Source organism: Schistocerca serialis, chromosome 6, assembly GCF_023864345.2.
Source record: "Schistocerca serialis cubense isolate TAMUIC-IGC-003099 chromosome 6, iqSchSeri2.2, whole genome shotgun sequence".
NCBI lineage: Eukaryota > Metazoa > Arthropoda > Insecta > Orthoptera > Acrididae > Schistocerca > Schistocerca serialis.
Genome location: NC_064643.1, coordinates 624,262,078 through 624,288,698, shown reverse-complemented (window position 1 = coordinate 624,288,698; position 26,621 = coordinate 624,262,078). Strand labels below are relative to the sequence as shown.

At 39.1% G+C, this 26,621-nt stretch overlaps 1 protein-coding gene across 1 annotated transcript in view; it reads right to left on the bottom strand.

The window, feature by feature from the left end:
* LOC126484343 (trifunctional enzyme subunit alpha, mitochondrial) overlaps positions 1–26,621 on the bottom strand; it is a 140,206-nt gene that overhangs the window by 38,955 nt on the left and 74,630 nt on the right. Inside the window, exon 5 of the mRNA XM_050107795.1 lies at positions 23,658–23,865. Coding sequence (XP_049963752.1) covers positions 23,658–23,865 — 208 coding nt within the window. The remainder of the gene's footprint in view (positions 1–23,657; positions 23,866–26,621) is intronic.

Here is a 26,621-nt window from a genome sequence, read left to right as displayed (position 1 = left end):
AAAAATGTAACAGACTTAACTAAAGTGCAAATAGAGACTAAAAGGGAAATCAATGAATAATTAGCAGCCAATCAAGTGAAAGTCCAGGAGCAATTACTAGCTAATCAAACAAAGTTGAATGAGCAATTAGAAGCTAATCAAGTGGAATTAAATAATAAATTAGTAGAGAGTTTTCAGAAACTTAATGATAAATTAAATAAAACTGCAGAAGAATTGAAAATTCAGAATGAAAAGACAGAATTAAAATTAGCTGCTCAAATTGAGCAAGCCACTCAGCAGTGTAATGAAAATGCTAAGAAGTTACGCCTAGAGTTAACCAAGTATGTTGCTACTAAGCTTGATACTATTAAAGAGCAGGTCGAGTCAATCCCACAGATAGTTCAAGCACAAGAACAGATGGAATGTTCTATGGCGGTAATTCCGGTATTAGTTGAAGTTAAAGATGAATTAAAACAACAAGTAAACGAGATGTCAGCAGATATGCAGGATTTGAGACAATCACAAGACAAGATTCCGAAGGACATCCAAAATTTGGATAAATCCATAAATAACATAAAGGAGAGACAAGACGAGGTTGATCATAAGGTAAACATTCTCACAGGAAAATTCTCGCAGTTAAGTTTGGAAAGGCAAAGCATTTCTTCAGACAATATTGAACATACGGTCAGAGCAGGTATACAATCTATGACCAAGAGTTCTGAAGAAAATTTATTTAATAAAGGTTTGCGAGAAGCCAGAGAACAACTAGGCGAAGAACTTAAACAATGGAAAGAAAACATTGAGAGATCTTTAAACCTATCTCGAGAAGATTTGCGTTCCACGCAAGGAAGTGAACCCATAACGAGATCTATCAATGAAGCTACATTATTTAACCGATCAAGTGCAGAAAGGGACATTAATGCACACGTTCGTTTTTGCAATCAACATCAATCACAACACTATGAGGGTAGTCATAATGACTGTAATTGTAAAGGCAATACTGAGGAGAAAAAACTGAACAACGTCCTGTCACGATCGCCAAATTTAATATATTTTTTTTGTGGTATTCAAAAAATTTCAAAACTTCTCTCACACCGGCTTGATTTAGCTTCACTGATCAGGATAGTAAAAACATGCATATGTCAAGGGAATTTTCATTCACAAAGCAGGCTAATCACATTCACACGATTCAATACTGTTCTATCCTGATTAAATTGAGCTTAACTTAAATTCCATAAGGCAGTGAAGCAATTTCCAAGTCTCAGTGCGACGAAAATTGTCAGTCGATCTCCTGAAAACATTTGTAATAATTATTAACTTTCGGTGATCACATGGGGAAGACCGGAGATCTGCTGGTAAGACTGTGTTAGCCAATTTATTTGAAGTAACTGGATATCTTGAGCATACCGAACGGCAGGTTCGTCCAGTGTAAATCAAACGTTCCCCACTGATCCCGTGCAACACAGCATAGTAAGCAGACACTGTCAATAATAATCAGTTAAATAATATGCGAACACACTTACTTTAGTTTAGTTCATGTATTAAATTCCTTCTCATACAGAATCTCATCAAGATGGCGACTAGCTAAACAATACATACATATACATCCTCCTCCTTTCACGGCTAATCGGCAAGCTCTGAATCTTTCTTTTCATAAGAGAAAACATAGATAGCAGAGAAGCTATTCCATGGAGTAAATGGACGCTTCAAGGAATAATAGGGCTTGAAACTACTTTGCATTGATAATCATCGTATATTAAAGTTTAGGAATCGGTAAGATAAGAAGAGATATTTAGAGATATGCACTGAGTTATATAATTTATAAAATTTCTGAAAATATCGCGGAGAGACTGCTGCAAGAGACATTACAACACACACGTTTCACAGGTTGGCAACACTCGCAATGTGAACAAAAACAAACGAACAGACAAAAACACTGTTGCAGGGCGGAAGGAGAAACAGTTTCAGAAAGTGAAGTGTAAATAATGCAGTGCAAGAAATAGTGCAATATGGCAAAAATTGCCAAGTGCAATTGAAAAATGAAGCACTTCGACGCCACCCAGTGCTACCAAGGAGGGAAATAGCAGAATATGTAAGAAACACCATAAGTAACTTGCACACCAATTTTATAATCAAAACACTGTTTTTAACCTAAAACAAGCAAAAACATCCAAATGTATGTGTCCAATTTGCACAATAACCACGGATAAATAAAAGCGAAACACATCTGGTTTAATTCTTTTTTATTAAATTGCAGTCAGCTCAAGACAGATAACCTATAGCAACAGATTTTAATAGCTGCTGTGGAAGATGGGCATGTGAACAAATGTTTGAAAGCAAACCACCTCCGATACCTTGGCCAGTGAAGTCAACATTTAGAGCGAGTTTATGCAATCCACCAGTAAATAACTAAAATAAGAGGTGCAGCGGGGAAATGGGTGATTTGGAAACCCTGGAAATAGCATGCTACATCCAGAATCAGAAAACTAGAGTGGTGCCATCTGGCCAACATACCTCTGGCATTGACCATGATACTGATGTTTAGGTGAGGTGGCATTGTGGACCAGTGAACAACACACTATCACTGTGAAGGCATTTTACAAAAACAATTACAGCTATTTGGCTGTGCAGGTGTATTTCACGCTCATTACAAACTCGCATGTTATGTCCTAGCCCCGTCAGCAAGTGCTATCATAGTGTGGGTACAGAACTTTGAGGAAACGGCTCATATGGTGCAAAAGAGGTGGTGGAAGTGCATAATGCATTCGTGCAACAGAGAGTGTTGCAAGATTGGAAGAAGCCTACAGCGAGTGTCTCAGGTGTTATGCATACATGCACATGTTTCAATCTGACATATCTGATCACAGTGTAGAAGTGCAATACTACCCATACAAAATTCTGAGAGTGCAAAAATTGAATGCAGATGGCCTCCCAAAAAGAATATGCTTTTGCTGGGAATTGTTCTAACTCATGAATGACAATCTGAACAATGAGGCCAATTTGTGTGTGTATCAGGCTTGTTAACAAGCATAACTTTAGATACTGGTCATGTGAAAATCCCGAAATGATACACGAAATGCCACTTCACAGTCAGAATGTGATAATGTGGTATGATGTATCATCATCATTTGGAATCATAGGATCTTAGTTTTTTAAAGATTATCGTGGCAATGTTGTTCTGTGAATGCAAAATGTTATGTTCACATGCTCTACCATATCCTAGTGCAACAATGTGCTGATCTTCCTGTAACTGCAAACACATTCTTCCAACAAAACAAGGCCCCATGCCATACCTCATGGCATCTCATTAACATGTTAGAGAACACCTTTCCTTGTCATCATCTCCAAGAATGGGGACATTTCCTGGCTCCGTGATATCCTGACCTTTCAGCATGTCTTTTCTTGCTTTGGGGTCATTTGAAATCTGGTGTGACCCAGAACATGCCATCCAGGAAATGAAGGATCAAATTCACAGGGAAATTAATTGAATTCCAGTGCCTGTCCTAAAAGATGTGATTTCTAACTTCCGAAGAAGACTTGAAATGTGCATGAAGGAAATTGGCGACCACCTACGTGACACTCTTATATGATGGGCATTTTAAATGGCAGACACTGTAAATACATACTGTATTTATTTTGTATCACTAGTGGAGGTTTCAAGATTACCCACTGTCTGAGCCACCATTTAAAATACCACTTACTCTTATTGTTTTTTTAAAGATTTATTTTATGCATGTAGTCTGTACCTTGTGGGTACAGTGATTACTTTGTTCATTAAACTGTCTGGTTATTCCACTTGCCATGGAAATGGACATATAAAGCTTTTTCTGTTTCAAATTCCTTGTAAGAAGTGTGGCAATTTTACTGTTAGTTAGTAAAGATGTAACTTCTGTTTGAGTTTCACTTATTTTAGGCCTGATGTGGTCTTCTTGTATTTTTATCATCATTCTGCTGATGACATCTTTGTGGAATGCAATTTATCCCGTTAAGCACTAGAAGCCCAGTCTGTTTATGCCAACTCTGTAATATTGGTCAGTTATTTTGTGAAGTTACCACAATGCCAGATAACCAGTCCACCTATGTTTATTTATCAAGAATATTCTGAACACTTTTTGATATTTTACGTATCATATTTTGTCACTGAAAAGGATGTATCAAATCTGTCTTGCAATGCACGCATGTTCAAGATCAGCTACTTCCCTGCGAGTAGTCTCATAGGATGAGAATTTGTTTTAATATGCAATTATACCTGCCAGAGAAATTCCAAAGTTTGCTCCAAAGCCACCTCTCAGAATTGTTGAGCTTTTGGTTCTGATGGTTTAACTACAGAATGTCAAATCCACAGTTCTGTAAAATCTATTCTGTTTGACTACATTTTCAGTACTTCATTCCCAATGATTCCTCTGTACTTTAAGTGTTGCACTGAAGCTAATCCCATCAGTCTCCCGTTTTAAGCACCTATTTGCCCTCTTTTTTTCTAAGCATTGATCATAAGAATGGAAAATACCTTTTTTGTCCGCTGTGATTTTCAAAGGAACATGTTTCTTTCCATATTTCTGTGTAATGTTTAATGTCAGTGAAAGCTTTCTTTCAATTGTATTCAGTGAAACTAACATGCACAGTATTTCTCCCCACTTGTCTAAGTGGTATAGCATTTATCTGAAATCCAAGCGGCAATATTCTATGGCACACCTTGGTACTTTTCTTGTGTGGTAACCTTTGTCACTTTGGTGCGTGTGTGTGTGTGTGTGTGTGTGTGTGTGTGTGTGTGTGTGTGTGTGTGTGTGTGTTTTCACCACACATTAGTTTTGAAGGTTATGGTCAATGTATTCTGAATTTCTTATTGGCTGAGACTCTACAGAAATTCACCAAGTCCCTGAGAAAAGCTTTATTGTTTGCAGTGATCAGTTTTCAATTCGTATACAAAATTACTATAGGAAAATACTGTCCGATGATGAACAATTTTTAATTGTGTTGGTGTCCATGCACATACAAAAAGTTGTTTGTCCACCGATACAGAGTGCACATCATATTACACTGTCCCAAGTGTGGACTGGACAGCCACACACATGTTCATCCCACAAATAGTGGTGATACTTACCAGCTGATGGTACGCAGTCCTTCAAGGTCATTATAATAATGAGCACAAACATGTCATGACAGAATCTAAAAGTGCTTTCTTCCCTCCTCTCTCCTTATGCACCTTTTAGTACCCCACTTTACAGTTTCCCACCCATTGAGACATGGCTTACCACTAGAAGGCAACACAACCTCCTCCTGCCTCTGTTAAGTAGGAATTCTGCATTAGCGGCTTATCCCAGTCTCCCGGCCCCTCTTTTTTGTCTCTTGCCTACAAATGGCTTTTGTTTACATTTTCTTTTAAATGATTTGACAGCACTGTCACATTCTCACAGTGTGGCTTGTCACACTTTGAATGTAGCACTTTAATATTTTGTACACTGATTGGAAACTGGATACATTCTTTCCTTTCATTGTCATTATATTTATAGTGCTATTTTGTCACTTTTACCAGGATTGTACGTAAAGAGTGTAGTTGCATGATTTACTTTTCACTGATGTTTAAGCTGGCCCTTTTGTTTACTTCACGTTACATGTACTTGATTAATATGCAATTCTAATTCTTGTAGTTTGATTTTTCAAATGAGAAAAATGATACAAGTATAGGGTTTTTTAAGTTTAGAATTTTCATTTTATGTTCAGTCAATATTTTTAAGTCTACTCACAAACTGTGCTCTTTATACAACCATACCAAGAACTCTAATGTGACTAAAGAGAGGTTTTTTTTAAACAATGTTGAATGTGCCAGTTGTATTTTTTGTTGTTTACTGCATAGCTAATGAATATTTATCATTTCTGTTGTAACTACTACTGCAGTTCAAGCTACTCACATTACATCTTTATTGGGTTTAACCATTTGTAGTATGCAAATGTGGTTAAGGGAGATATGACTCTGATAGACATTTCGGTTACATGCTGTGTGTTACGTACATACAAGTTAGTATATTAAGCTTAACTTATCTTCATGGAAAAGCTTTCTCTTTTCCCAGTTTAAATAACTGCCTTGTTTAAATCAAGTCAAAATACTTACACTTACACATAATTTTCACTATTTCTCATGCAAGCATGATTCCTGGCCCTCGTTACATCGGATTTTTTTTTTTTTTTTTTTGTATTTTGTATATTGTTCAATTTTTATTGGCTTAATACACTTTAGTTTAGCTTCATGAAAAAAGTAGTTTTTCTTTTGAATAATGCAGTGTACCCAGGTGAAGCTTAATATCCATGTTTGTTTATATTCAGAACTGTAGTATCACAATGACTGTGGCAATGTGTTATTCTTCCTGTTTTCTACACCATTCTCTTGATTATTAGGGAACTTAATTTTTGTTCATCAGGGACCTGAGATCTCACTGGATTATAGTTCTTAGCATTCAATGGATTCATTTAGCTGTATTCTGTAATTCAAGTTTAACTTAAATGTTGTTGTTGTTGTTGTTGTTGTGTTTTTCAATCCAGAGACTGGTTTGATGCAGCTCTCCACACTACTCTATCCTGTGCAAACTACTTTATCTCCAAGTACCTAATGCAACCTACATCCTTCTGAATCTGCTTAGTGTAATCATCTCTTGGTCTCCCTCTACGATTTTTATCCTCCATGCTGCCCTCCAATACTAAAATGGTGATCCCTTGATGCCTCAGAACATGTCCTATCAACTGATCCCTTTTTCTAGTCAAGTTGTGCCACAAATTCTCTTCTCCCCAATTCTATTCAATACCTCCTCATTACTTACATGATCTATTCTTCGGCATTCTTCTATACCACCACATTTTGAAAGCTTCTATTCTACGATGCTACCCCTAGACCGCAAATCTACAAATACTAGAAACCTAGGTTTGCCTTTCCCTAATCTATCTTCTAAGATAAGTGGTAGGGTCAGTATTGCTTCACATGTTCCAACATTTCTACAGAATCCAAACTGATCTTCCCCAAGGTTGCTTTCTACCACTTTTTTCATTTGTCTGTAATGAATTTGTTTTAGTATTTTGCAGTTGTGACTTATTAAACTGATATTTTGGTAATTTTCACATCTGTCAACACCTGCTCTCTTTGGGATTGGAATTATTATATTCTTCTTGAAGTCTGAGGGTATTTCGCCTGTCTTATACATCTTGCTCACGTAATGGTACAGTTTTGTTAGGGCTGGCTCTCTCAAGGCTATCGGTAGTTCTAATGGAATATTGTCTACTCTCAGGGCCTTGTTTCGACTTAGGTCTTTCAGTGCTCTGTCGAACTTCATCCAGTATCATATCTCCCATTTCATCTCCATCTATGTCCTCTTCCATTTCCATAATATTGTCCTCAAATACATCGCCCCTGTATAGACCCTCTATATACTCCTTCCACCTTTCGGCTTTCCCTTCTTTGCTTAGAACTGGTTTTCCATCTGAGCTCTTGATATTCATGCAAGTGGTTCTATTCCCTCCGAAGGTCTCTTTAATTTTCCTGTAGGCAATTTCTATCTTACCCCTAGTGATGTATGCCTCTACATCTTTACATTTGTCCTCTAGCCATCCCTGCTTAGCCATCCCTGTTTAGCCATTTTGCACTTTCTGTTGATCTCATTTTTGAGATGTTTGTATTCCTTTCTGTTTGCTTCATTTACTGAATTTTTATACTTTCTCCTTTCATCAATTAATTGAACATCTCTTGTGTTACCCAAGGATTTCAATCAGCCCTCGTCTTTTTATCCGCTTGATCCTCTGCTATCTTCACTATTTCATCTCTCAAAGCTACACCTTCTTCTTCTACTGAATTTCTTTCCCGCGTTCTTGTCAATCGTTCCTTTATGCTCTCTGAAACTGTCTACAAACTCTGATTCTTTCAGTTTATCCAGGTCCCACCTCATCAAATTCCCACCTATTTGCAGTTTCTTCAGTTTCAATCTACAGTTCATAACCAATAGATTGTGGTCAGAGTCCACATCTGTCCCGGAAATGTCTTACAATTTAAAAACTGGTTCCTAAACTTCTGTCTAACCATTATACAAGGGTTGTTTTTTTAAGTAAGGACCGTTTTTATTTAAAAAAAAAAAAAAAAGATACAAATACTTTTGTAAAAAAAAACTTTTATTTTCTGATTTCAGACACTTTTACCTATTTTTCTACATAGTTGCCTTGTTTATTTAAGCACTTGTCATACCGTAAACTAAGTTTTTAATTCCCTCTTCAAAGAATTTGGCCGCCTGCTCCGACAGCCAAGAGTTCACGGCCGCTTTCACTTCATCATCGTCATTGAAGCGCTGCCTGCCAAGATGGTGTTTCAGGTACCGGAAAAGGTGAAAATCGCTAGGAGCAAGGTCGGGGCAGTATAGTGCATGGTCCAAAACTTCCCAGCCAAAAGAATCAATCAAATCCAGAGTCTTTTGAGAGGTGTGAGGCCTAGCATTATCGTGCAGGAGCAAAACTCCTTTTGTCAGCATGCCACGCCTTTTGTTTTGAATTGCTCTGCGGAGCTTCTTTAGAGTTGCACAGTAGGCATCTGAGTTGATTGTCATTCCTCGTGGCATAAAGTCCACTAGCAAAACACCGCGCCGGTCCCAGAACACAGTTGCCATAATCTTGCGCTTTGACAGTGTCCGTCTGGCTTTGACCTTGACGGGTGATGATGTGTGTCGCCATTCCATCGATTGCCACTTGCTTTCGGGAGTGATACGGGATACCCATGTTTCATCTCCAGTGACAATTTGACTCCACATGTCATCCCCTTCTTCCTCGTAATGAATCAAAAAGTCCAATGAAGTGGCAAATCTCTTCCCTTTGTGGTCCTCTGTGAGGAGTCTGGGTACCCACCGAGAACACAGTTTCTTAAAGTTTAGGTTTTCAGACACAATTTTGTACAAAACCGATCTTGAAATTTGTGGAAATTCCAAAGAAAGAGTGGAAATTGTGAATCTTCTGTCCTCACGAATCTTTGTTTCGACTGCAGCCACCAAATCATCACTGATCACAGAGGGCCGGTCTGAGAGTTCTTCGTCATGGACGTTTTGACGGCCATTTTTAAACTCTCTAACCCATTGACGCACTTTACCTTCACTCATTGCATTCAAGCCATAAACTTCTGTTAACTGACGATGAATTTCTGCAGCTGATAGGCTTCTCGCGATCAAAAAACGTATCACTGACCGTATCTTACACGCGGCGGGCGATTCAATAACCGTAAACATTATAAAGTAGCACAGCGATGCGTACACATCAGCCACAGAGCTGCAACTTGCATCAGTGTGAACGGGAAGGATGCCGGCAAGTGGCGTGGTGGCTTGTTGCGGCGTCCGCACGGACTACGGGACTATACGCGCGAACGGCCCTTACTTAAAAAACAACCCTTGTATAATTAACTCTCATAAAAAATGTATGTCCCTTCCGTGGATTTTACCACTAAAGTTGTAGACTCAAGAGCCAAAGTGTACTCGACTAATGTCTGAAGGAGTGCTGGAGGAAATTGACACCATGAATCCTGCAGGGCCGTTCATAAATCCATAAAATTACAAAGGGATAGAGATCTCTCTTGAACAGCATGTTGCAAGGCATCCGAGATATGTTCAATAATGTTCATGTCTGAGGAGTTTGGTCACCAGCAGAATTGTTTAAACTCATAAGAGTGTTCCTAGGGCCACTCTGCAGCAATTCTGGAAATGTGGGGAGTTGTCCTGCTGGAAATGCTCAATTCTGATGGAATGCACAATGGACATGAATGGATGCTGGTGATCAGACAAGATGCTGATGTACATGTCACCTGTCAGAGTCGTATTTAGATGTATCAGGGGTCCTGTATCACTCCAACTGCACACTTCCCAAACTATTATATAGCCTCCACCAGCTTTAACATTCCCCTGCTGACATGCAGGGTTCATGGATTCGTGAGGTTGTCTCCATACCAGTACACGTCCATTCATTCAATGCAGTTTGAAATGAAACTTGTCCAACCAAGCAACATGTTTCCAGTCATCAACAGTCCAATGTTGCTATTGACAGGCCCAGGTGATTTGTAAAATCTGTGTTTCGTGCAGTCATCAAGGGTACACGAGTGGGCCTTCAGCTCCGAAAGTCCAAATCAATGGTGTTTTGTTGAATGGTTTGCACGCTGAGACTTACTGATGCCCTAGCATTGAAATCTGCAGCAATTTGCAAAAGGGTTGCACTTCTGCCACACTGAACGATTCTCTTCAGTCTTCGTTGATCAATTGTTGCAGGATTGTTTTCCGGCCGCCGCGATGTCGGAGATTTGATGTTTTACCAGATTCCTGATATTCATGGTACACTTGTGAAATGGTTGTACAGGAAAATCCCTACTACATCGCTACCTTGGAAATGTTGTGTCCCATGGCTCATGCGCCGACTATAACAGGACATTCAAACACACTTAAATCTTGATAACCTGCCACTGTAGCAGGAGTAACCAATCTAACAACAGCGCCAGACACTTGCTGCCTTACATAGGTTATTCCTGACCACAGTGCCGTATTCTGGCTGTTTACATATCTCTGCATTTAAATATGCATGCCTATACCAGTTTCCATAGCGCTTCAGTGTATTTTGCCTATGAGAAACTTGTTAGTTCAATCAGTATTTACTCTTCAAAATTGAATTTTTATATAATGAAGATGACTTCCATGCAATCGTTCCAGTGTTCCCCATGAAAACTGTATTTGTGCTTCCATGGCATCAATTCTACATATGAAGTGTTACAGGTAACTTATTGTACCTCTTGCTCACATTACTCAACTGCTGTGGATGACAATGAGCAATACTATCTTCTCTTGTATCACCATGCCGCCATTTTTCAGAGCAGTTAAAAAAATATTTTTGTTAAAGTTTTATGTAAACTCATCTGGTAAGCTTACCCTATCACGATGCCCCCCCCCCCCCTCGCCCCCCTAAAAGTAGGCTGTACCAAAAGGAGGAGGAGTGTGCATGATATCTAGCTAGTCTGATAAGTATTTCAATTTATTTATCTAATTTTTCATTTTAATATTGATCTGTAATGTTCTAGCACAATTCATTGTGGCCTGTGTGTTGTGTAGGCTTATTGCTTCTGCAAAGGTTTTCATTCCCGTGGAACGTGCTCTGTTGATAACACACACATTTTGTACCCATTCTCAGTAGCCAATAGAAAGTAGAAGAAACAAATCACATGTCAACTGCAGGCCACCACTTGTATCATTGTTTCCAGACTGGACTCGCTCGTTCTGGCTTTCAGCTAGCAATGACCTGATTTCTTTCCTACTCCTTTTTTCCTGCAGTTACTTTTGACACTGAAATTGACTACTTCTTAGGACTGCCATGACTGGCTAATGGCCTCATAAGCCAACCTGGGCAGGCTCCATCTGTATTCCAAATGCAGAAGGAATCTGTTTGTTCATGAAAATCCACATTTTATAATTCAATTGCTCCTAAAAGATTCCTATATCATGCCCATCCTGACCAGAATCCTTCAGTACCTGGACACTGCTTACGATGGAACTATAAGGTATTATCAAAAAGTAATGGGAATTTAGTTTCCTGGCTTTATACATCATATTTTCAAATTTTTATCATCTTGTTGGTACATGTGTTCTTGATGTATGTTTGCATTTTTAGCTGCTTTAAATATTTAGATCATTGTTGACAGTCAAAGAGGTTACACGTGTTTTCGAGTGCTCAGGGAATTTTTACTCTTGAAAAAGGTGGATCAAAGAATTTACATTAAATTTTGCTTGGAAAATGGAAAAAAATGCAGCACCACATTCGAAATGTTGACTGTAGCTTTTGGCAAATCTACTATGAGTAAGACAAGTGTTTACAAGTGGTATAATCATTTCAAAGATCGTCAAGAAAAGACGATGACCACACTGGACACATTAGCACTTCAATTACTGACAATGTCGGAGAAGTAAAGGAAATGGTTCTAGAAAATAGTGTCATCACCTTATGAGAGGTTGCTGATGATGCTTGGATCACAGCAAGCAATTTTTTCAGATGTTTTGACATGAAACATGCAGCAGCAAAGTTTTTCCAAAACTGCTGATTTTTAACTAAAAATGATGACGTGTAGACATGCTCAGAAATTGTTGAATGAAGTAGTCAATGATCAAGAACTTCTAAAAAGGATTATAACAGGTGGCAAAATATGGATATGCGGGTATGACATCGGAACCAAGGTCCAATTGCCCAAATCAAAACTTTCTGTAGAGCAAAGATTGAAAGAAATTCAACAATTTCAATCACATGTGAAGATTCTTCTCACTGTTTTCTCCTGCACACTTGCGTGAAGAAATCCAAAGAAAATGACCAGAATTGTGGCAAAACCATTCGTGGAAATTTCATCACAATAATGCTCCTGCTCACACCTCAATGCTTGTTCATGATCTTTTGGCAACAAACAAAACCGTTACGTTGTCTCAGTCACTGCATTCTTTGGACGTGGGCCCCCTGTGACTTCTTTCTTTTCACAAGGCTGAAAAGAACCATAAAAGAATGTCATTTTGCCACCACTGATGAAATAAAAACAAAATTGCTGAATGAGCTGAACTTCATAATGAACAGTGAATTCCATAAGTGCTTCCAAGATTGGAAAATGCACTGGCACAAGCCTATTATATCTGAGGGAGGATTACTTTGAATGGGACAAAGTTGATGCTGAATAGATAAAGATTCTTTAAGGAAAACAGAAGTTCTCATTACTTTCTGCTCACACCGCATATACTGGACCTAACGGCAACAAACGGATCTTACCTCTTTGAGGATGTTCACACTGAAACTGTTATTTACGACTATGAAACAGTTGCAGCAAGAATAATGGTTACTCAAGTACAAAGGACTATTGGAACAAGTATAAAGACTTATATGTTCAGTGAACTAAATAAAGAAGCATTTGTTTAGTTTCATCAGGAGGAAGAATTCTGCTCGGAACAGAAGCATGTAGAGAAACTGGGGCACTAGTTGAGAATAATAAACAGTTTATCACTGGGTACATATGTACCTACCACAACAATCTGTGATGAGAGAGACCTCCGTGATGTACAGTCTCTGCAAAGAATCTTCAAAAGAATCTGAACACTGGACAACATACGTAAACCGCAGCATAAAACTATAGATGTTGTTGTTGTTGTCTTCACTCCAGAGACTGGTTTGATGAAGCTCTCTATACTACTATATCCTGTGCAAGCCTCTTCATCTCCGAGGAACTACTGAAACCTCCATCCTTCTGAATCCGTTTAGTGTATTCATCTATTGGTCCCCTCATACGATTTTTACCGTATGGACTATAGATATAGGATGCTAAATTAAATACAATGTGCTGTCAAAATTACTATGTATGGAGCCTCCACTGACTACCATGGCAAAGTCTTATCACAAGACCTCTCTACCTAAAATAGAGGGTGTCAAAGCCAAAGCTAACAATATTATGAAAAGGATAGTTACTATTCACAATACAGCAAAGATGCTGGATCACTGATCGACACAACAAAAGGACTGTCAGAAAGACAGTTTTCGACCAACAAATCCTTTGTCAAAAATAGACAAAAAACAAACAAAAAAACAAAAGAACAAACACACACACACACACACACACACACACACACACACACACACACACACACACACAAATGCAACTCACACACATTATCACTGTGTCTGACGGCTGAGGGCAGACTGCGAGCGGTAGTGCATGATGGGCAAGGCAACCAGATGAGGGTAAGGAGGAGGCTGGGGCTGAAAGGGGGAGGGATAGCAGAGTACGGGGTGGGGATCAGTAAAGTGTTGCTAGTGGGAACGTGCAGGGACACGGTGCAGAGAGGGTAGGGCAGCTAGGTACAGTTGGGAGGTTAGACAGAGGGCTGGGAAGTGCGCAGCAGGGAAGGTGGGGGAAGGGTTGGGGAGAGGGGGGAGAGTGTTAGCGGAAAAGGAAAGTAGTAAAAAGAACGGGTGAATAGGTGGAATAGAGGGCTGTGTAATGCTGGATGAGAGCAGGGAGGGGCTAGATGGATGTGGACAATGACTAACAAAGGTTGGGGTCAGGAGGCTCATCGGAACGTAGGATATATTGCAGGGCGAGTTCCCACCTGCGGAATTCAGAAAGTTGGTGTTAGTGGGAAGCATCCAAATGGTACATGCTGCGAAGAAATCATTTATATGGAGAATGTTGTGTTGAGCGGTGTGCTCAGCAACAGTATGGTCCTGTTTCTTGGCAACAGTTTGTTGGAGGCCATTAATGCAGACAGATAACTTGTTGGTTGTCATGACCACATAGAATGCAGCACAGTGGTTGCAGCTTAGCTTGTAGATCACATTAATGGTTTCACAGGTAGCACTGGCTTTGATGGGATAGGTGACATTTGTGACCGGACTGGAGAACGTGGTGGTGGTGGTGGTGGTGGTGGTGGTGGTGGTTGTTTTGGTGGGGTTGAGGGGGGCGGGGAGGGGGGGGGGGTATGGGACAGGTCTTGCATCTAGATCTATTACAAGAATATGCGCCATGAGGCAAGGGGTGGGGAGCAGGGGTTGTGCAGCTATAGACAAGGAAATCGTGTAGGTTCAGTGGGCGGTGGAATACCACTGTGGAGGGTGGGGAAGGATAGTGGACACGACATTTCTCATTTCAGGGCACGATGGGAGATATTCGAAACTCTGGTGAAGAATGTAATTCATTTGCTCCAGTCCTGGTAATACTGGGTAATGAGGGGATTGCTCCTCTGTGGCCAGATAGTAGGACTTTGGGAAATGGTCAGCGACTGGAAAGATAAGGCATGGGAAATTATTTTTGTACAAGGTTGGGAGGATAATTATGGTCTGTAAAGGTCTGAGTGAGACCCTCGGTATACTTCAAGAGGGACCACTCGTCACCACAGATACAACATCCATAGGTAGCTAGGCTGTATGGAAGGGACTTCTTGGTATGGAATGGGTAGGTATGGAATGGGTAGAAATTATCTAAGTGGAGTTATTGCTAGTAGTTGGTAGGTTTGATATGGACAGAGGTACTGATGTAGCCATCTTTGGGGTGGAGTTCAACATTGAGGAAAGTGGTTTGTTGGGTTGAGTAGGACCAGATGAAGGAAATAGGGGAGAAGGTGTTGAGGTTCTGGAGGAATGTGGATAGGGTGTCCTCACCCTCGGTCCAGATCATGAAGATCATCAACGAACCTGAACCAGTTGAGGGGTTTGGGATTCTGGATGTTTAGGAATGATTTCCCTAGATGGCTCAGGATTAGGCTGGCATAGTATGGTGTCAAGCAGGTGTCCATGGCCACACCCAGGATTTGTTTGTAGGTAATGCCTTCAAAGGAGAAGTAATTGTGGTTGAGGATATAGTTGGTCACGGCAACTAGGAAGTTGACTGTTGGCTTTTGGAATCTGTAGGGAGTTGGGAAAGACAGTGCTAATTGTGGTAAGGCAATGGGCATTAGGGACATTAGTGTATAGAGAAGTGGCATCAATAGTACAGAGCAGGGCGCCATGTGGTAAATGTAGTGTCCTGCGATCATCAGGAAAGAACTAACAATCAAGTCTGAACACACTTTATTCAACTAAAATGCCTTCTTGGTGGACACTAACTAACAAATGCAAGAACAACAAGAAGCATAAAAATTCTTGTGGTGGCAAAAAGCCAGATACGAGTATAAGACACTGAAAAGAAATAATAACCAAAATACTATTCTACACAGTTGTGAAATGGCATTCGCCCAACCAAATACAACTTTCTACTGAAGGCTATGACAAGAGTCTACTAGCCTAGAGCAGGCGTAGCTGTAGGTAGACACTGCCGGTCTGACATAACACCAATTCGGCAGAGTGCTACACATAGTCACATTAGTTTCAATTGGTGGATCTCTGTTACATGGCTTTTCACAAAGTAGTGCCATGTTTATGCGGTAAGTCTGTTGATGTTCACAACCACTGGCAATGTTTTGATCTGAGCTCTTGAAGGAAGGTCGGAAGCCTAACTGATAAGGGGCCACTAAGACAGTGAAGGACTAGGAACTGTGGAGAATCAGAGAAGGAAATAAATGGTATCATTTATATTGGAGCTAAAATACTCAACTCATGTTTCAAACACCCCTTTACAAACAGTATTGCCACTGCTTATTTGTTACATTACTGTAAAGAGAGATTATTTTGATGTTAGTGTTGTTGGTGGTGAAAAGAAAATGCTGAAATCTCTAAAACTTAATGAACCTCCAGGGCCCAATGGAATCACTAGCAGATTTTATAAAGAATCTGAAGTTGAGCAGTCACTCTTAACCGTAACGTATCATAAATACCTCAAAGAAACAAATGTGTCTAATACTTGGGAGGAAGCACAGGAGTCACTGATCTACAAGAAGGGAAGCAGAAGTGGTCCACTGACTACTGTCCAATATCCTTGGCATCTGATTATTGGAGAATCTTCTAACAAATCATGTGTTCAACAGTAGGAAGCATCTTGAACAGAATGACCTCCTCCGTGCCAACCAGTATGGCCCCCTGAAAACATCGGTCATGCAAAATTCACTTTGTACCATTCTCATATGGCATCCTGAAAGCCATGAATCGAGGCACTCAGGTAGATGCAACATTTGTTGACTTCTGATAATCATTCGACTCAGCAAGTTATCTGTGCTTATAATCGAAAGTACAACTGCATGGGATATCAAGCAAATTTTGTGACTGAACTGAGGATTTCTTTGTAGGGCAGATGCGGCATGTTATCTTGGACAGAGACATTTTGTGTGCCCACAGTAACTGTGCTGGGACCTTTTCTGATTCATTTCTATACAAACGTCTTGGCAGACAGTATTAATAGCCACCTCAAACTTTTGCAGATGACGGATTTACCTATAAAAAATACTATCTTAAACAAGTTGCACAAATATCATGTCGGTTTTTGTTAAGATTTCAGAGTGGTACCAGGACTGAAATTTAAATTCTCGTAAATAAAACTGTGCACTTCACAAAACAACAAAAATATCGAAGACAACAACAACAAAAGCCATAATGTCCTATAGCTGCAATGTCAATGAGTCACATTACCTGGAATTAGTCAATAATGGTTGGAGTTTAAGCAGCAAGTACACATAACGACAGAACTCACAACACATGAAGAAGATGACTGCATCAGTTGCTGAAATACTGTGCATAAAATAGAAAAAAACTCAACTGAGCAACCAAAAGTACATCATGTCACAGTGGTTTGTTGAGTATAGATGTAAATGTAGATAAAATGGTCTTCCTTTCAAGCAGTGGTGAGCAGATTGCTCAAGTCGCGTTAAAAACAAATTATATAAACGAACATCGCATACTCTTGAGTCCTGCAAACTGGCTTAAGGATAATTCTACACAACGTTTAAAACATGCCATGTTTCTTTCCTACAGCAGCAGGCATATATAAAAACCAGCACACTGAATGTGAAATGTCTTACATTGAAAAGACTGGCAGAAAGAGTAAAATGATATACAAAGAACATACCAAAATCTGTTGCAAAACCAACTGAGAAATCTTTTTTTGCATACCATCTGAACAGAAAGGCATAATGTCACAAGCATAAAAAATAACCTTACCATGCCGTGTGAAGCTATATTTCTCCTGCCATATAAAATGTTAAAATAAATTACAGGAATAGAGATGGTTAAGTCTTCAATAACTGCTGATATTTCAACATGTGACAACGCAACCACGCACGCACCCCCCTCACTCTTCAAGCCCTATAGGGCACTTCCCATTGACCTAGAATCATGAAAATTGGCAAGAACCAAAGTTTCAAAGTGCAAGTAAAGGGAAAAAAATAGAAAATTGTTAATCTGTAAACATGAAAAACTTTTTCTGTAATTTTTCATCTGTCTGTCACAACCTATTTTTCTCTTGAACAGATTGGCGCATCCAGTTCAAACTTATGTCACAAACTAAGGTCTAAGGTCCCTTGGTGCATAAAAATTTTAAGCTTCTAAGTCAATGTAATCAAAAGATATGGCCATTTATATCACATATTTTGAGACTCGAAATCACACTCATTGAAACCAACAGAGTACTTCCTATCGACACAGAATCATGAAATTTAGCAAGAAGAAAGTACAAGTAAAGTAAAAAAGTCTGAAAACTGTTAGACTGTAATTATATCACATAAAAAATAGCTTTCTTCCATTAGAACATACATTGCACTCGTCCCTCAAAAGCCATCAGACAAACTTTACTGCAGGAGAAGAAAATATAAGTTGTCATGTTTTCATAAGTAAATAATATTTTATTAAATCTTCTATACGTAAATTTAAAAACTAAGTTCCCTGCTTGCTTCTTTTTGTATACCTGGTCTAGTCCGAGGAACTACTGAAGACATTTTGAAATGGTCTTTGAATTCCCGGGAGCAATATCTTTCCAGTACCTACATCGAGAACATGCACAAACTGTCGACAGTCTCAATTCCAAGGATGGATGAACTACATACAATGATTATCCTGAAAGTAATGAACGTTTTGGTCTATCATGACAATGGGCCACCATCTTGGTGGCCAATATTTCTACACTTAGTACGCATCCAGCGGTGTAGTCTATGGTATACCTTTGACTACTTTACTTTCTGTGACTTGTTAAAATGTGTGCTGAAGCAGAAAATCCCACCACTTAAGGTGCATTCTATGGTATGGAAAAGGAATAATGGTGCATTGATACCTTGGTTTACAGAGCTCAAGTCAACTCTGACAAAGTTTGTCAGCTGAATTAGCCCATCTCAAAGTCACCTTTCATCAGAATGGTTACAGTGAAAGACAGAGCAGACGTGTTGCAATAATGGCCAACCATGTACCAGGTGAGTGATGACAATACTAAGATGGTACCATCGCCTATGACATTTTTGCCACACACAGCGAGCATTTTCAAGAGGATTGGCTGTATTTTGTGGAAATGTGATGTGAAATATGTTTTTCAACCACCACCTAAGACCTGTGCCCTTTTCATTAATCAAACGATGATCTCTATCTGTGCAAAGCAGGTGTCATCACATTCCTCACAGTTGTGGCATGTGATATTTTGGTCAGACACATGCTTACAATAATTGAGCAAATCTGCTTTGCAGGATACTGCTTTGGCACCAGTCATCCTATGGAATATGATATGGAGATTCTGATATTGACTTCCAGCTAGTGGGTTAGTGTTGAAATTTAATAAGTAGCCAACCTTACTGATAGAGATGAAGGTTTTTGCCTAAATTCTGCACGAAATCCTGATATCTGCTCTCTTCCTTGTCACAGGTGGACAAGTTAATGCTACCCCACACATTGGTTATTAATATTCATTACCTATAACATCCAACATTGGTCATCCTGGGTTATGTGGTGGTCCGGATATGCCCTGCAGATCTAGGTTTTAAATTCCCTCAGACAGCACTGCCTTGTTTTATTTGTGCCTCTGAAGTGACAGGGTGTGCACCTGTCAAAAATCGGCAGTTGTCAAAGATGTCACCTAGCTGCAGTCCAAAAGTTATTTGTACCACCACACCATTTTGCATAAAATGGGAAAAGGTGCCTTAATGGACATTCTTGAATAACTTTAAATCCATAATTAAGTATATAGTTCCCACTGAACAAAGAACAAGTCCCTTATCACCCTTCAAAGTACCTTTCCTGTGTTTCAATGTAAATGAGCCTCTGACCCTGAATAAAATCTTGTATTATTTGTCTGCTTGACTCTACCTGCTTAGCTTGTGAGCAACAGTATATCATGCTATACCGCTCAGTACACCCTTACTTTGAGTACTGAGATTCATCTACAAGTTATCTAGCCAATCGTTATGTCTGTTATTAATTTACTGATGTTTTGTGGCAACTCCATTTGTTCGCATCCACTAACAGTAGCACACAATGTACCACACCAGCAAAACACTTGCAAGCCAACTTTTCACACATTTCTCCAACACACATGCTTGTAACTTCTGCCACAAGTAGATCTTTGACTGCCACGTGGTTTGTGTCCCTAGCTGCCGCATTTCACAAGAGGCCACATTAACAGAAGAGGTTCACGCCAATATTCAATTTCCATGTTTCCTCAGAGTCTGAGTCATGAGATGTTCTACTGTCTCTCCCGTGCCCAGTCCTCAAGCTGCATTTCCTCAAAGAAGTTTAGTCACAGTCCTGCAAAGTCCATGGCCAGACATCTGATTCACATCCCCAGTATCAGCACCTGGAGTAGTGCAGTGAAGTGTGTTCTGTACAGTGTTGTCTAGTGAGTGCCAGAAGCACCAGGTGGCTTACCGTATTTACTCGAATCTAAGCCGCACTCGAACCTAAGCCGCACCTGAAAAGTGAGACGAAATCAAGGAAAAAAATTTTTCCCTAATCTAAGCCGCACCCAAAATTTGAGACTCGAAATTCAAGGGGAGAGAAGTTTTAGGCCGCACCTCCAAAGCGAAACAAAGTTGGTCCATTGTAATATGAGACACAATTTAGGTCGAATGAATGACGATAGAGCTACAGTAGTTTCGTTCGAGTCGTAAGCTTAGGATTGGATTGTTTGGGGGAAGAGACCAAACAGCGAGGTCATCGGTCTCATCGGATTAGGGAAGGAAGTCGGCCGTGCCCTTTCAAAGGAACCATCCCAGCATTTGCCTGGAGCGATTTAGGGAAATCACGGAAAACCTAGATCAGGATGGCCGGACGCGGGATTGAACCGTCGTCGTCCTGAATGCGAGTCCAGTGTGCTACCACTGCGCCACCTCGCTCAGTCGTAAGCTTAGCAGTTAAGCTTTACCAGGTAGCCATTGCTATGCGTCAGGCACTCCATCCGTATTTATACGGGTACCCTTCCTTTTTCACGTGCTTCGTCTGGTTTGAATCGATTGCTTATTTTTCTTTGATCTGATAAGTGCCGATCTATTTGTTATAGGTGTTTACATCACTAAGTTGAAAATGCATTATTGTACTGTGCCATGCATTGTATGTCGCATTCTGATAGTGCGTGTTTACGACCTGTCGCCGCTCGCGGCATGGCTTGCTTTTGGGCGCGCTACCGCCGCTTACAATAAAAAGAGAGAGGAATTGTCTCATTAGCGAAACGATGGCAAGATACTGCTATTTGTTGTTACTTACACTGCTGCTTTCTTTGATAATGATCAACAAGAACCAAATAATAGACTGCGTGTGATAGAAGTTGTTCTGAACGAGAGCTTAGCTAAAATTTTTCTCCGATTGAAAATCTTTGCAGATGCCTCTTTTGTACATTACATTCTGCACAGAAATTAGAGTCATCTTATATTTAAAAATCTAGTCAATTGCCGTCACTATTAGGCATAAGAATAATACGAATATAAACATGACATGATATGTGTATCCTTCCGCGTTTGCTGTTGTCTTACACTAGTTTCATAGTTTATTAGGCAGACAGGATTTAAATGAAATAGCAGCAAACACGAAAGAATACATGGCAAAATGTTTATATTCGTATTATTCTTACGGTGAAGAGAATACTGCATGTGATTCACAATTCATAAAAAGTTCCTGTTAGCAGCCATCCCTTCTCGCAGGTAGGAAAAAATTCAAAACATACAGTTGGCCATATTGACAAACATCCCAAACAGTCTTGCCAGTCGGATTTTCGTAGTACATTGAAATGCTGCTACATTTGAAGATGAACAATACGGAATTTGTATTTACTTCGTTGGATAATGTATGAAAATACAGTGGTCGAAACTCGGGGCGGAGAAAAAAGCTCGTCTTCCACCTTATTTTTAAAAATTATTTAGTGACGCAGAGGTTTTGGCGCCAGTATTTATCTTTGTGCCTGCAAAGCATGCCTGTGTAGCGCTACATATATTCGACGGCAGAAGTTAGTTGTGGCGGCACCTACCAACATTTTTCAGAACTTCCGCTTACTTTGCACTCGATTCTAAGCCGCAGGCGATTTTTTGGATTACAAAAACCGGAAAAAAAGTGCGGCTTAGATTCGAGTAAATACGGTACATTACCATTTCTTTCCCACTTGCTTTGGTATTCCTTTATCGCCAATGCATCCAGAAATGTGTTTCTTTTGTCTATGCGTGCTGGCTCCCTTCACCGTTAAGCAAGTCCATCTTCGCCCCGATTGTCTCGTCTTTTGGTGTCCATATTGCACCTGTCAAAGTTGTTCCAACAAAACCTTGCAGCAACATCTTTCTTCCAGTGTTCATTCATTCGAGTCACCAGACGTTGCCCACCACACACTGTAACCAGCAAATTGATTTGCCCTGTTTAAAAGACTCCACCATGAGAAAGAGCTACCCTTAATTCCGAGAATACAGGTTAATTATATTTTGTTGTAGTAGTTCGCCGGCCGGAGTGGCCGTGCGGTTCTAGGCGCTACAGTCTGGAACCGCGTGACCGCTACGGTCGCAGGTTCGAATCCTGCCTCGGGCATGGATGTGTGTGATGTCCTTAGGTTAGTTAGGTTTAAGTAGTTCTAAGTTCTAGGAGACTGACGACCACAGCAGTTAAGTCCCATAGTGCTCAGAACCATTTGAACCATTTGTAGTAGTTCATCTTTAGGAATAAATATCAAGCAAACCACCTCGCATGTTTCCTTCAGCACATTTGTTATTTATCCTTGCCAAATTTGTGTAAGTCAGGAAACTTGGAAGCCCCTAAGAGCGAAGGAAAAAACACTTAACATCGTCTGCCAATCATCACCTGTAATATGGATCGTGTTAATTTAACATGTAGGTCTACTACTTTCATGATTATTTTGTAACACTGTATCTATTTATGTATATTCCTGTATCATCATTTGTCTTTATGATTTACAAGGGGACCTTATGAAGTGGCCCTCTTAGATTTTCTTCACGAATACAGGATTTGAACGTCAGTGCCCAATATCAATTTCCTACAGCAATATATGCAATTCTCGAAACAACTCGAAAAAATTGCCTTTGAACTTTAGATTTCCATGCAGTGCTAAGTACAAAACAACTGTGAAGTATTAACAAATTTGTCTGAAGCTTAGAGCTTAGCATAACAGAACTGCCACTATATATTCGCTGGTTTCAAGCTCGCTAATGGCAAACTTTTGCAAATCCATGTTTACTACCAAATACTATTTTTTAAATAAATAAAAACATTTTTATTTTTAATTGCTGGACATATCTGATATTTCTAATGTTTGCACTAAATTTTAATTTATTGTGAATACTTGCATTTTCATGTGAATAGTAGCTAAAAATAAGATAATCTCATTTTTATTAAAAAAAATGATTCCATAATTGTTAATTAACATTTCCATTTGGTACAAAACATGGAATTTAAAAAAGCAGAAAAGTAAGTAAGTAGCATGATTCAAACCTATGTCTTTATGACAACTGCGTAATTACATTATGCATTGAGCCATTGAAGAATTCCTTATATAGCCCTGCTTGAAAACCAAAAGTTTTTTTTAATATAAATACCATCATATTACTGTACGAATTTGATGCCCAGGCACTGACCTCCAAATCCTTATTTTAAGATGTTTCTTGTTTCTCTTTTATAGTGAACACTTTAGGATAGCCTTAGGACTCAGTCTTGGAGAAATTTTGGTGCAACTGGTGCTGCAATGGAATAAAATGTTTTCAAAGTATCTACATTCCAAAACTACACGCAATAACAGAATACACAGCTTAGACCTGTCACATAAAAGACTGTCTTACCTTCAGAGGGGCAGGATATAAGCCTCCTGTCATCTTCATGACTTGATTTTTTGCTCGACCAAATATCTGGTCTCTGACCCAATTATATTTCAGTCCAAAAGCGAGTAGTTTATCTGGAAGAGCTTTTGGGGAACGATTCACTTTTAGTTCACCAGATGCTAGTTGTTTGGCACACGAAACAGCAACATCTTCCAAATACCGCAATGTCCTAAAAAATTAAATTACGTTCCTAAACATGTGTAACAATACAAATGATATGACTAAAAATTACTAAATGGTAGTGTTGCAAGAGCTATTATAAAACTAGAATTATATATTAATTAGTGTATAAAACTAACAGGTACATATTTACACAGATTTTTCTTTTTATGTTGACAATGGGGATGGAGTGCACAATTATTTGCATACAAATTTGATTAAATTAGTAAAACAGTATTACAACAATCTGTTACAGAAACAGGTTCCCAAGCCACGCATGCACACAAGAAAACAGGAGGTAGCTGAACAATGCACAAAACATTGAGAACTATTTTTCATTATCATCTCAATGCTGTCCAAACAGAACCACATAAGAAGAAAATTCTGGCATTGCTATCTTGTCAGTGTACAAAACATAATGTGCAATACAGTGCATAATAATCGCACACCTTGCAACGAAGCAAACTGGGATAATGTTGTTTTGCCATCTGCCTCCTTAAATTCATTTTTTCACTTTGAACTAATTACCATTAACATACAAGAGTATAATCTGCAATTTCATACAAGAGAAAGACTGACCCTCAATTTTAAAGAATATAAACACCAGATCTAATTTTGTGCTTAGTTTTATGTATGTAATTGATTGTCTAATTTATTTTGACTATTTCTAGTTAGTATCTTTTGTCATAGGCTGAAATGAGTAACCCGTTTCGTAACTTAAATTCTATTGTTGACGTATAAACAAACATAAATTCTGTACTAATCATAAACATTTGGAAGATGAAATACTAATAAACTTAAAGTATCTATTTAGCTCTACTCAAAAACATGTTAGCAAAGCGGGCTCTTAATTAATTCCAAAGTAATTAACGGTTTTGTCCAAAGTATTGTTTGCATAATTATATTTGTTAATTTCATGATTTAAACAAATAATTTGGCTAACTCTTGCAATAGAAGAAACTGTTAAAAAGATGCAATTTTTCGATTTAGTCAATTAATTTAATAAGTTAAGTTTTAATTGTAATTTCTGTAAATTTAACTTCGAACAATGGGTAGTTTCAGCACCTATTATTGTGATGATATGAAAGGGCCTGGTTTTTGGTCACGAGACAGTCAGTCCACGGCCACGTTTCAGACAATGAACCTGTGTTGGTTAGAACAATGACAATGTGTCAACATAACAGTGGAGTAAGTGTTAAACAATTAGGCTGTGTGTAAAAACAATTGCAGTGTCTGCTCCATATGTACCTTTCTATTCTTCAAGAACTGTGAACTTTGCTGTTAGGGTTTTACTGCTCGTAGATGTTCAATAGTAAACTATTGTAGCAATATGTGGATGTTCACCTGCAACCTATTAATAAGGCTTATCGAAAGTTAAACAATAGTGCACTGGACACATATGACACTGTAATACTGGGGAGTTGTGAATAGTTAAAGTAAAAAATTGTGAAATGCAAATGTGCACCTGTTGGCTACATCATTTAAAGTAGTGTGACTTCCACACCCCATTTTTCAGCCAGTATAGCAACGCAGTATGTTGACACCGAGGACAACAACGGAAGAAATAAATAAAGAAGGCAAACAACTACAACCTCACCCAATACAGACCACAGTACTTCTGGATTGGCATTTGCACTCAACATAAATGTAACACTCCGTGAAAAATAGATAAAAGATCCATTATTGTCTGATTATATGATTACAGAACAACCACATGCATTAGTCACAACCATTACATGTCTGGAAGTAAGCCTATGGAATGATTAAAAGTGGAACATTTACACAAAACCAATTGTAAGGAAGGCTCATTGGCTGTTTTCAAGGGGCCAAATTACAAGGTCATCAGCCTCTCATTTACCAGACAAGCCCTAGAAATTAGTGATGCTGGCTAGTGGTAAGGACCATCAGGTCATACTCCTACTGCATGCACCAATGGTAGAATCAATAAATTGGAGCAATAACAATGCTTGCATGTAGAGTTGCTCCAAGATATATAATGTGACTGTCAGATCAGGTTGGCATGTGGACTGGGAAGCAGATGTGAGGTAACCCCCCTACCTTCTCTCGAGGCTCATTTGCCATGACCCTCCTTAACGCCTTCCCATGCCACTTACTCACTTTTCACACACTCTTCTACATAAGATAAATGTAACACATACCTAAGTACTTCAAGTCAGTCATTAGGCTGAGTTACACTTAAATTTATTATCGATATCATTATACTGAATGCACTGATTTCATCAGTGAACGGTAAACAACAGCAAGATCTTTAGTACCCATAATAAAATATAATGAGATGATCGTGGAGGAATATCATAACATGACTAAAATAAGAGCTGTAAATAAAAACATAAATTAAATCTTGAAAAACCTTAACATACACACTCACATATAAAGCAATGAAAGTAACAATGTACATCTAATACTAGGTAAAAAATTGAGAAAAAGCAGTGGAAAGCATTAAAAGAAGACAGCAGAAATCTGTGGCTGGCTGGCTGTTGGAAAAAAAGGCTGTGAACCAGCCAGTCTACAACACATTAAAATCTCCAACCTAAAAGCTTAGGCCAGAGTCCAGACATAGCACAAAGTTTCAAAAGTTTCACCACAATCATCTTGTCATCAGATAAAACAGAGGGCAGAACCCCACCTATATCTACTTATGCCCATTTGTCATGAAGTAAAATGCACTCAGTTAAAATGTGACACTCACTGATTTGAATGCTACAGGTATCACAGACAGGGAGATCCTCTCGGAGTAAAAAGCCA